General features: G+C 38.8%; 1 protein-coding gene across 1 annotated transcript; it reads right to left on the minus strand.

Moving 5' to 3' along the window:
* Window positions 1–533: 533 nt before the first annotated feature.
* LOC116249695 (2-oxoglutarate-dependent dioxygenase 33-like) lies at window positions 534–7,047 on the minus strand. Its single transcript, XM_031622903.2, has 12 exons — window positions 6,704–7,047; window positions 4,977–5,092; window positions 4,408–4,526; window positions 4,264–4,327; window positions 4,092–4,159; window positions 2,743–2,801; window positions 2,469–2,622; window positions 2,358–2,377; window positions 2,225–2,271; window positions 1,466–1,546; window positions 1,287–1,376; window positions 534–860 (listed from the first exon to the last, which is right to left on the minus strand). Exons 1-12 carry the CDS (start codon window positions 6,735–6,737, stop codon window positions 726–728), a joined length of 987 nt encoding a protein of 328 aa, XP_031478763.1. The 5' UTR covers window positions 6,738–7,047; the 3' UTR covers window positions 534–725.
* Between the last annotated feature and the right edge of the window lie 5,705 nt (window positions 7,048–12,752).

A 12,752-nucleotide genomic window follows, 5' to 3' on the forward strand; every position in this document is an offset into this window, starting at 1 on the left:
AGAAGGTTTTTAAGGTATTAAAAAAATATATCAAGGACTTTAAATAAGAGTGGACATCATCAAACTGGGTAATCGATGGGCGTTAAGATGACAGTCAGACCCAGCCTGATAATTAAGCAGGTCAACCTTGAGCTGCCAACAAGATCAAGCCTGCTCGAGGCGGGCTTTGTCTAGCATCGGGCCAGTTTGGCACCCAGCCCTAGTTGCAGAGCAGAGTGACCAGAGACTCCCCTAACAATGAAATGGCTCCAAAATGAAACGCTGATGTGAAGCATAAGATGACACAGTTTGCAAGTTAATGGTGGAGGTAAGCTAAAAACAGGCCCTTGGAAATTGACGAATTGACATAATATCTGTGCATACCTAGACTCCAGCAGCTACCCTAATATGTTTATTAGTGGGCATAGGTTAAACTCTGTCTGACCGAACACTACCCAACGTTTGATGGGCTAGCACAGGATCAGCCAACTTAAACGTCAACTTTGTGTCCAGCGTGAATCACGACTCTCTCTCTCTCTCTCTCGCTCGCAAAATAAAACAAGAAATGGACATAACAAGTTCGAATACATTATGTTCGGATAGATAAGGACAAGGCTCCTAACCTTGTACCTTCTTAGAGCTACAACATTGGGATAGCCCATCTCTCAAAGGGCTAAGATGAAGCACCAGCATTGTTTCCACTTACAATACACATAGTAATCACTTGTAACACAGAGATCAGAATCTCAATCCTCCGACACAAAATTTGTAAGAACCTTACGGACTAGATGCTCCCCATACATCTTTGGCTCAAATATTGCAACCCGACCAGTCTTCTCCTTGCAGAAATCGAAAGGTTCTACAGCTGTGTCAAAGTTTGGCTGAAAGTGAAAGTCAAAGCTCACCAGTCAATCAAATTATGTACCACTACCATGGGCAACCTTTCAAAGAACGTAACCGCCAACAAGGACAAAAGATACTTAAGTCCTCTGTCATTTTTATACGATTCAACCTACATGATAAGTCGAAATTGAGACCTATGCATGTTCTGTCGATGCATCGAGGTCAAGCTTCTTGCTTTTTACACCTGACATGGTGGCTGCAGATTCAGCTCTGGCCATGCATCCATACACAAACATGGTTGATATGAAGCTAACAACATGTTTTGGCTCGACTGATTTAATTGAACCTAGATAGCTAAGCGCCCAAAATCCTTGTGGACAATGACAGTTTAAATACTTGAAGGCAAGTTCTACCAACACAGTGTATTTGAATTGTTGGACACTGATCAAAGTTGAAGTACTAACCTCATAGAAAAATGCTATGGAAACCCGATACTTGGAGCTGTTATTGGTCACTCTATGCAATGTGGTCTCATATAAACCGTTTGAATAGGCCTGAGAATAGAAAAGGGTTTCAATCAACCAGAAGTCAGATCAGGTCCATATACATTGCAGAATGATTAAGCAGGAAGATTGAGGCAAACCTTTAGCATATCTCCTATGTTGCAGACAAATGTTCCAGGGACAGGAAAGGCCCATATCCATTCACCAGATCGGTTCTTTACCTATAACAGAACTAAGTGAAATTACCTTTAAAGAACTAAAGCAGTATAGGACATGGGTCATTCATTGGACAATTTCGCTGAATGATCATCGAAGTTTTTTCTTCTTAAAATGTTAATGTCAGCTCTATAAGTTGCTCCTTCTAAGCACTCAATAAAAAAGAAACGAAAAGGGAAACGATATAAGGTGCTGTATCCTATAATTTTGAAACTAAACCTTCAACAATATAAATCTGCTGATTTGTTGATAAAAGATCATCCTAGAAATGGAGATGGATGACCAAGGGTTGATGCTTGACTTCCATTTCATTAAGAATTACAAGCTATATATCAAACTGAAACCATCTAGCTGAGACCCAAAACAAGTAATTGTTGCATAACAGATCATGAAAATAAATCACCTATCCGATTTGCAAATGCATTAGTGTAAGGGCCCCAGGCCCCAGTTATCATTATGGAACATACTAAGCTCTCTTTCCTGCGTTAATAGATGCCCACTCATGAGATTTGTATCATGACACCTTTCTACCTTGTTGATGTTTATGATACTTCTTACCAGATGAGTGGTACCCCTGTTGGCACCATTAAGTAGACTAACCATCTAAAACATATGGATGTCTGGATGGAAAAGCATAATCTTTAGAGTAAGAAATATCTTCAGAACTCAAGGATGAAAATTACCTGTAACGCAGTGATATCATCATCTTGATTTACCAAAGTCAGTAAACCTATATTCCAAGAAAATGATTAAATAGCTGTGACTAAGTAGGACAAAAAAATATCAATCTCTGAAGTGATGAGACCAGGAAACTACCATAGTCGGTATGTGCTCCACTGAATTTGTCGACAGAGAAAAACAGGGTGAAACATTAGTGGGACAGGAGATCATAAAAGCAATATATACTTCATTGTTCTTAATATTTACCATCCAACACCATCATCTTGCATTTCCTCAGCAGAGCCAGGATAACCAATTAGGCGCATTCCCCAAAAAGTGTCTCCAGCTATTTTACCTTCAAATGCATATGGAGAACCACCCAATGCTAAAGCTATTCCCCGCAGAAGGTTTTTTGAAAGTTCTGTACGTCATGGATAATAGTACAAAGTAAAACAGCTGAAAAATCTGAAGTATTATTTTTCAAAATAGTAAATCCATTCCATGCACGCAGGCCACATGCTGCTGAACATTGACATCTTGCCTTTTACAGCATTTATATACCCTTCAATTAATGGTCGGAAATCTGAGGGATTCTCAGGCCTGCAGATAAAATTCACAAAAAATAAAAAGGTTTCCAAAGTTGATTTGCAAACATAACTTTCCTGCAAAAATGAGGTAAATGAAACAGTAATTGACCACTCAAGAGTTGCTAATAGGCATGATAACACAAAAAATCACAAAAGTTGCTATGATGAATAGTTTAAAGATATGATAACTAATTTGTTCTTTGCATATGGGAATGCGGCAATTTCACATCATTGCTTTCCTTTCTTGTGATGTTTCAGGACTTCAAGTACTCATTTGATGAATTTAATTTGAGCTGTGGATCACCATGGACATAAAAATATCCATATCAATAACTGGATGAATTCCAGGATTGAACCAAAAACGTGGATGACATGTTCCTATCTTTGATGGCATTGCAGTAGCAGGACTATAAACTAAAACATCTCTCTTCCCATGGCACTAAACACTTTTCCCCTCCCCAAGTATGCAAATGCAAGCAAACTTTACAGCTTATAGGAAAAGTTATATAATCCAATGTTATCTGTCTCGTACGATACGTATCGTATAGGTCGAAGAAACCTATACGTTACACTTGCGATACGCGATACGCTCGCGTATCGCCTGTATCGTACGATACAGGGAAAAAATTAAAAAGGGGCCCGAGGACCCCTTTTTGCATTATGTTCTAAAGACAAGCACTCTTCTCTCTCTCATTTCTTATTTCTAAATGCTGCAAGAGACGTGGGAGGGAGAGATTTTGCCCATTTTCATCAAAAATCACTAAGGATTCATCGATTTGGGAGACTCTAGTAGTTTGTGTATAAGCTTTCTCGTAGTGGGAACGGTGAGAAGCTTGGAGAAAGAGGGTTTTTTTGTTTCTAACACCAAGAAGGTAAAAAAATTTTCATTTTCACCGTTGAATCGTTCATTTCTCTTATTTCCTACAGTTAATTGTATGTTTTTACTTGTTTTGTGAAGATATAATGTCGGACCCTGCATGGCAGTGGTGTACAAGGGTGAATCCCAAAGATAAGTTAAAAGTTATTTTTACTTATCATGTTATTTTGAATGTTTGATTTCTTAATGTGTTGTTCATACTTCATACTTCATATACATGAATGTTCCTTTAAATACATTTTTCTTGATTTTTTCTTGTTTTTTCAGATTTTTTTGATTTTATATTTTTTTATATTTTTTAAAAAATAAAAAATTAATTTTACGACACATTACGGTATGTTTAAGATACGTTACAATACGGCGTATAGGTCAGCCCAACCGATACTCGATACGCTACGCCTTTTATAACATTGATATAAACATTACCAGAGATTTGGTCCTTCCATGACTGCACCAAGTTCTCCATAAGTACCAGGTTCCATAACCTTGTAACTCTGTTCCAAGAGAAGTTAGCAAGAATATATATATATATATATATATATATATATATATCTGTGTGTATAAGAGAAGAAAAACAGAGATGCTATCCAAGACATACGTCAATTGCTTCATGCATATCAGGTCTTCCCTGTGTTATGTTTTCTCCAACTCTCTGATATCCTCTGATCCAAGGAGAAACAAAAAACACCACAATTTATAGCCAACTAATGAACTCAGTGCATATAAGATGGGAGACACATACCTGAATCCAGTTGAAGATGACATTTTGATGCTGAGTTTCTCTGTATAAGGAAGATCAAAGAAGCTCCTTGTTGCATCCCTAACCCCTTTGTAAATAGAGTCAGGAATGCCATGACCTTTCTGGACAAGAAGAATCAACAGGTTAGAAAGAAAACAGCTTTCTGCACAACATCATTGGCATAAAGATCTGATTCAATTCATTCAATCTTGTTCCCAGTTTCTTTACTCAGAGTCCACTCAGTACTAAAGCTCTGTTTCCTGAAGAGTTTGTTGTGAAAGAATATTGATAACACGATAGCAGCAGACACATACTAGCAAAAAGATAACCCCCCAGTTTTTATCAAGTCAATGACCTTCAGTAAATGGTTCACAAGTTCCCTGAATAAATATTTGAAATTCAGAAGATAACTATCTTTTGGCAGCCAAGCATTCGTAACGTTGATTTTTGACTACTAAGATTAGTTATCACCACCAACACCTTGGATCCCAGTTAAAGGAGCCTTTTTGCATCAAATGGCAGAACCAATTCATTTCTGACAAAGGTGACAGCAACCGAGTAAAGAGAATTACCACATAGAAAAAGCCAATCTCCTTGCAAGCCCTGTCTAACTGTCTGACAACCTCCAAGACACCTGAATCTTCAGCCATATTTGGATCACCACATTTTGCCAATAGAGGTGCAACATCTAGCAAAGGAGAGGCAGAAAAGTACAAGGTGAAAAAAATATTAAGCAGAGCATTACATAATTTTTCTCATAGTGTGCCAGAAGGAAGTCTTCAGGAAAAAAGGTTGAAACCTACAGTGCCAACTTTAAAGGAAAATGGCCGTTGAAGTGGTAACAACTAAGAAGAGTGGAATTTTTCTGAAAATTTCAGCTGTGTTTGTTTCTGGTTGTACAAGTGGGTGACAATTCAACCCGTCCACCAAGCACAGAATACTTTTCAGTTTGATCTAATGGAACTTATGCATACCAAATACTGATAATTTCAATTTCACCAGTCCAACTACACAGATAGGACATGCAGAGTGCAACCAAGACAACAAAATGCAGGTGCTTGGGAACCCAACATAATCTTGATAACTTAACCCTCAAATGCTAAGAACCCCAACTTCATTTATATCTATACTCGATACGGTGTAACCATTTACATGTTATAAGACAGATCAAACGTCAAATACAAGAACTCCAACTTCCTTTGAGTCTATAGCATATACTCGATATGGCTTAAATTTTGCCTTCTTATAAGACATATCATGCTGTGCTGCATATACATAACCAAATCATGAGCAGTCAACCAACTGTAAACATGGTAAAGGATTCTTCTACAAACCGCAGGAGTTGTTCGTCTCACACTGAACACATAACTTTATATAATGGCTAGATATTATACTTATGTGTATATTCATCTAGTAAATTAAGACGACAAATGTAGGGGTGAGTGTGTGTTCGTGTAAAGTCCTAGACATGCTGGCTGTCTGGGGTCATCCAGCCTTTTCAGAATTTTGAGACTGCTTTTGATGGGTCCAATCGTATAGATGGTTTCTAAATGTCTAAAAATGTATTAATTAAGAAACAAGTGACGGAAGACCCATCTGCAGATTGGACTTTATATAAGGGTTTCCAATTCAACAGTCTTAATTTTGGTGGCTCCTAAATAAATTCATACGTGCAGTTAGATTTATCAAAAGTACATGAAAATACTAAACAGCGCGGTGGACGTAAAATTTGCATGAGGCCCAAGATTAAGATATACGACACTTCCCAAACCATGAGAAGATATTCAGGTATTAAAATGCCTGCATCTATTGCCCAAAGAAAACTGAAAAAATTAAGCCAAAACAGACTGCAGATTTAACTATCCTTATTCTCCCTGTTCACATCTCCACTCTAAACTCATAAATGTAGATTATGTCCACCCGTTGCACCCTCCCTAACCTCGTTTTTGACGCTCCTAACCTGTGCATCGTTCTTTCCCCTCCACGTTTGTGCCTATCCTAGTTTAAATTTCTGACCACATCGCTGCTTGAATCTGTAGTTATAGGCAACCGTGATTCATGCGGTACCTCTCCCATTTCTACTCAAAACAAGATAAGTGGAAGTAGAAACCACGCAAGGAGAAAGGACTAAGTAAAAATGATTAGAAAAGCAGAATGGAGATAAACAAGTCATTCCACATTCCCGTGTTAATTGAGAGCCAATTCCAAAGACGTCGCGAGAAACACAAAACCCAAAAGGCAGAAACTGGATTCCTTTATGAAGAGGGACAGAAAGAGAGACAGAGATAGAGAGAGATACCGATTATCGGGATGGATTTAAAATCAGTAGCCATGACGAAAGGAGGAAGGGAGCCTAATGTTACTATGTTCTCACATCTGCACGTTCAGCACTTCTGCACGTTTAGCACTTTCTAGAAACTGATCAGCCAGCGCTTCTTCCTCACACGATGGATCAGCATAGTGGGTGGTTTCTTCTTTCTCGCAGGATCAATATATCAGCACGTCTTTTTCACACGATCAGCCAGCCAGCAAGCACCACTCACACGATCAGCATAGTGGTGGTCTAGAAACATCTATTTTAAGCAGTAAACCTACTCACAGCTTCCGCCCTCCGGTGGGGACGCACGACTAGATAGCGTGCCGATGGCGGCTACACTACAACACAGATTTTACAAATTAGCACCAAGATTTTACCCTTTTATAGGCCCCCAGTCCCTCCACTTTTATTTTAATAAATTTCGAGTCAGATACGCCATTCTAAACGAGGAAATGGCACTAAAATGCGAAGAAAAGCGTGCAGCACATATGGAGTTGGGGAACAGAACAAGTTGGCCCCATGGCCATGGAGCCAGGCCAAAGGCAGGAGCACATTTCCGCCCACATCCAGGTTCAAGCTAGTCTAACATGCTTACTTATAGGCTAAGCCGGGACTGTGAGAGACAGGGAGAGAGAGATTTAATGTTGGACAGGAGGGAGTGCACGATGTGCTAGGTGGTTCTTCACTTGGCACTCTTCACTCACCAACTGTTATGGCATGTTTGAGCGGAGCACAATATTAAGGATGTTTCCACGACCTTTTTCTCCTTCTATTATCTTGCACCATTGAGCTAATCGACCATGCCCTAGGATTGGCTGCCACCTGCTTTGTTGACTAGCCTCTCACTTATCTCTCTCCTCTCACTTGTTTGTTTTTTTTTTTTTTTTTCTTTGCCGAAATTCATAAGATTGGCGAACTACTTGTCACCGAATTCTTTCCTGCCTCTCAAACATTAGAGAACAAAAAAGAAAAGACAGAAAACAGTTTTAATAGGTCATGTTGGGAAGATATGATAGGAATTATGCGTTCGCAAATCTACCACCCCAACAGAACCACATCCATCTCTGAAAAGGCTGATGATGGAGTACCATCGTTGTTTCTGCTTATTACAAAGGCGAACAACAACTTGTTAAACCAATTTCAATACTTCATTCCAACGTTCGCGTGGACCTTATCCAGTGCAAACAACTCACTATTGAAAATAAGAAAAAAATAAAATGTCTATATGTAAGTGATGAGACCTGGGAAGTACCATAGTCAGTGTGTGCTCCACTGGATTTGTTGAAACAGAAAGACAAAATGAAACATTAGTGACTCGTGGGAATGGCGAACTCAGAAAACCACTAATATATGCTTGATAGTTCTGATTACTTACCATCCAACGCCATCTTCCAGCATTTTCTCAGTAGAGCCGGGATAACTATGTAACCGCATTGCCCATAAAGTGTCTCCAGCTCTTTCACTTTCAAAGGTATATGGTGAACCACCCAATGCTAAAGCTACCCTTCGAAGAATGTTTTTTGAAACTTCTGTACGTCATGGACAATAAAAACTCTTGCAAGGTAAAACAAATCAAGATCTGAAGTAATCAAAATAGTAAATCAATTGCAATTGCTCCTGAGAGCACGCTGCTGAATGTCAAATCTTGCCTTTTGCTGCAGTTATATACTTCTCGATTAATGGACTGAAATCTGCAGGTTTCTCGGGCCTGCAAGCAAAATTCACCGAAGTCCACTTTCAACAGGTGCGGTCCTGCAGAAGTATTCATGTGTTAGCTGTTTGAATATGAGAACAGAGAACTTTTTTCTTTTTCTTTTTTTCTGCAAATGCAAATGGTTAGAATTTTCCACACGACTTTTACCCCTTAAGTTTATATCACAGGACATCATATACTCATCTCATGGCTTCAATTTGAGCTACACCTCAGAGACGGAAATACCTGCATTAATTAGTGAATCCCAGGATTCAACAAAGACGTGAAGAAGTGGAGTTGCCCATCTGCGATGGGTGTCACACTTGTGAGAATGTAAGCTGAAACATATCTACATTGAGTCTCAATAATTGACAAAGTCATTTAAAAGAAACTTCGTTCGGTGGCTTCTTGGCCATTGAAGGGATTTCCATCGCGAAATGAGAAGAGGAGATTAAGGCTTACTTCCCGCGTAAATTTATTTCCTCCATTCTCTCCTTCGCTCCAAATTTCACCAAACTGCATTCAAATTTAGGTTCTTGAGAAGAAAGTCCTTTTATCCCTCTCCCTACTAGGCGCACCTGTAAGTCATAAGAATGTATAGCAAAATTTAGGGATAATAAGTCCCCTAATCACAAAAATTGGGGAGTCATAGTTAATAAACCGCAGACAAAAACAAAAAACGAAATATAAAATATAACTCACAAAAAAAAACGAAAGAAAAGAGGGGGGAGAGATGTTGATGGATTTTTTAGTCAACGTGGCAAAAGAAGAAAATTTGAGAGCCTATACCATTAATTGCAATTTACACATACATTAATAGCTTCTTGCTTATCAAGTCAGCCGCCAGTCAAGTTTTCTCCAATTGTCTGATACACTCTCTGCTCCAAAGGAGAAACCAAAATAGAGATAAATTTATTGGCCAAAAGTGATTGGGAGATGCCACACCTAGGGGCGGACCCAAAATTTTCTTCAGGGGCGGGCCGACAGTCCAACCTCTGGATCCGGGTAGGGAGTGGGGCCATGGCCTAGGCGGCCCGCCCCCCTTCCCTTCACCCTGGCCACACCTGATCTTGACTTTTTCTTCATCAGGAAGACCAAAGAAGCGCCGCACAACATCCCTAACTCCTTCGCACATGGACTCGGAAATGCCATGCATTCTGCATAAAAGTCACTTTATAGAGATCTTTTTGAATTCCTAATTTCTGTAGTCGTACTATCGTATTTTGTTTTGAAGGAACGTTTACGTAATTTTATGAATCATTTTAACAAGTCAAAAAAATGTTTATAATTCATAAAAAAATTACAAGACAAAAAAAATTAAAGATTCAAGGTGTGTGTTATGATAATATATCTCTTTAAGCGATCATTATTTTTTTTTATTTTTTAACTCTGCTCATAACATTATTCCATTATCTCATAAATATTTTATTATCTCATAAACATTATCTCATAGTTACGTTTAATGTTATCTTATATATTTGTTTATTATCTTATTAATTCATAAATATTTTATTATTTTATAAACATTATCTTATAATTATATTTAGCGTTATTTATTATAACCGCTGTTATCTTATTATCTCATAAAAAATATCTTTTATTTATTTGTTGTCTTAACTACATGCTGCATCTATATATTGATAGGAAGGTTCCTAGGTGGTGTACGTACGCTCGTTACATACATCGTTACATACATGAATGAAATAGTTTGCTAAAACCCTTCTCATGAATCAGTTTGCTTAACTCTCCCGGTTACCTTAATTGGCTCTTTTTTGTTATCTAAAACGCCAAAAGATTGATATACTATGTATTTTTTAAAATGAACGACAACTAAGATATTCAGTTCACTATCAGGTTTAATCGTGAAGTTCGAATCAGGATCCATGTGCAGAATGGTTTCATTATCTCACTTCTCACTTTGAACCATAAAACCGTCACGGAGTTTGGTTTCTATTTCATGTAGACCGAGCTTGAGTCAGCCCCATGTCAAACCATGCACAGGCTTATGATCCACTAGTTCAACGTGTATCACGGGCTTTTGAGGATCCAATCAAGCTTATACGAATCTCAAAGTTGCATCATGTTTCCTATGCCCTAAAAAAAAAATCAAGTAAAAGAACACAAATGTGTTTTCTAAGCACCCGACCGTGTTGGATGTGTGACCATAATTTAAATTAGATATACAATCAACGGTAAACTGAAATACAAATCCACATAGATATATAACTTTAGTAAATACTTGTTTTTTCAAGAATTATTTAGAGAAAATAGCCTCAATATTTGGATGTTTTACAAATAGCGCCAGATTTTGTGCTTTACCATTTGAGCACTTGGGTGCAAATTAAAAACTTTTTAGTTGGATTCAAAATTACAATTACACCCTCAAACAAAATGAAAACCCTTGCTCCGAAACCACGCTGTTGAATGGTTAAGTCACACTACTTCCAAACGAAGAATCATAGGTCGGCAGGAGAAACTCCATCACTATGGTGAGAAAGGGCCATGCCTCCTCTTTTCTCTTTTTCTCAGATTTAGAGGACCTACGTGAACTTACCAAACTCCAACTCTATAATAACATCTGTCAACTTTTTGAAGTCTAAAAGAATAGAATCTATTGTAACATCTGCCATCTTCTCAAGTGAAGCCTAAAAGAATAGAATCGATAGTACCATCTGTCGAAGTCTAAAAAGAATAGAAGAGTGAATCAAATTAGTGACCAGACTTTTACCAACCTACCAGCTGCATCATTATGCTCCTTCTTAAGAATTCAATTTACAAGGAATCAAATACCAATATAACTCCTTAAGAATTCAATTTACAAGGAATCAAATACCAAAAGAGGAGGTCGGCATCATCCAGGCGCAAGCGGAGATGCAACCTCAATACCACTTGGATTCCCTACTTGAAAGCTATGACGATTAACAAGTAAGTCAGCCACGCTAACCAAGCACAGCCCCCTCCCCTACTTTCACAGTTTGCCTTCATTGCTGTTTCACTGAACATACTCGCGGCTGAAGGTTAGATGTTTTGCTCATTGATTTGGTTCACTTCTCTGTTCCAATTTATTAGATGTTTTGCTCTGTACTTCCTGAGATCTAGGAATATAGTTTCAAGGACGGTGCTCACTTGGCTTTTAGGATAAAAGGGACCTACCCTTGCTCGATATTAACATTTTCAATTATAACATGGAGCATATAGAAGAGAAGGAATTGTTTTCTTTCACGAAAAGAATCTACTGAATCCACTATTACTGTTAAGGCACATTCCTGCGCAGGTAAGGGATGTTATAGTGCCTCATCTAAAGAATCTTGGACAACATATTGCTAGGAACTGGAGAAACTGGAACATATGTAAGGCGCCTTTGTAAGTTGGAATTACATCAAAAATTAATTTAAATAATGGTGGAAAATTGCCTACTCGATAGGGAATTCCCAATCACTAAATCAACGCAAATGACACTTTTGGTCTCAGATCTGATCTAAAGTGGACTTCTCTGCGAACATAATCAAGCAGAGCAGGTATGGTTTTAACAGTTCACTGGAGCTTGGAAGGTTGATGTTCTCCCACAAGTTAAACCGGTTGTATTGCTGATCTTCTACATGCTGTTTCTCGATCACATTTCAGATTTATGTTGGTCAAATAAACAGGTTGTATTACTGGTCCTCTACCTCCTCTTCTTCCTTCCTTCTTCAGGCTCCGGCAGGGTTGTTTTCCACTCAGCAGAGAAGAAGAAGAACGTGCCGCCCCTGTTCGTGTTCGGGGACTCGATGGTGGACAACGGGAACAACGTCTTCCTTCCGAACCCAGAAACCAAGTTCGATTTTCTGCCTTATGGGGTGGACTTTTGCGGAGGGTCCTACAGGGAGGCTCACCAACGGAACGAGCAGATGTCATGACCCAGCTGCTCAACCTCCCTGCCGCAAGGGACCCTCGGTCTAAGGGGGAGCGCATCCTCAATGGCGTCAATTATGCCTCCGGTGGTTCCGGAATCCTCGACCGCGTTCCTGATATCGTGAGTTTCTATTATCTTCTTCTTCTCTAATTGGCTAGCACTTCTTAATCGTGGGTCTTTTTCTGCTGGGTGATCTTCATGTTATTTGGATGTTGAGAGGTTAATACATTTCACTTATTAGGGGAAGGTTACTGTTTTCCGCTCAGTTGATCATGAACTTGAGGACCTTCCATGTCTGTCTTGCCTGTTGATCATTTTCACAATTGCTTTCCGTTACCAGTTTCTGGAGGATTTACACGCTGAATTAATCTCTCAAAGGGATGATGTTCCATCAGGTTTTCTGACCCTGATTTTTTTTGCATCATGCCTACATGTTTATGCAGTGG

This window comes from Nymphaea colorata, chromosome 3 (assembly GCF_008831285.2).
Source record: "Nymphaea colorata isolate Beijing-Zhang1983 chromosome 3, ASM883128v2, whole genome shotgun sequence".
Lineage (NCBI taxonomy): Eukaryota > Viridiplantae > Streptophyta > Magnoliopsida > Nymphaeales > Nymphaeaceae > Nymphaea > Nymphaea colorata.

Excerpts from the sequence above, each read along its gene's own strand:
- LOC116249695 (XM_031622903.2), bottom strand. The coding sequence starts at position 6,737 with ATGGCTACTGATTTTAAATCCATCCCGATAATCG. Across the intron at positions 2,802-4,091 it reads ATGGAAGGACCAAATCTCTG|GCCTGAGAATCCCTCAGATT; the intron begins GTAATGTTTATA and ends TTTTATCTGCAG. Across the intron at positions 1,547-2,224 it reads ATGATATCACTGCGTTACAG|GTAAAGAACCGATCTGGTGA; the intron begins GTAATTTTCATC and ends GTTCTGTTATAG.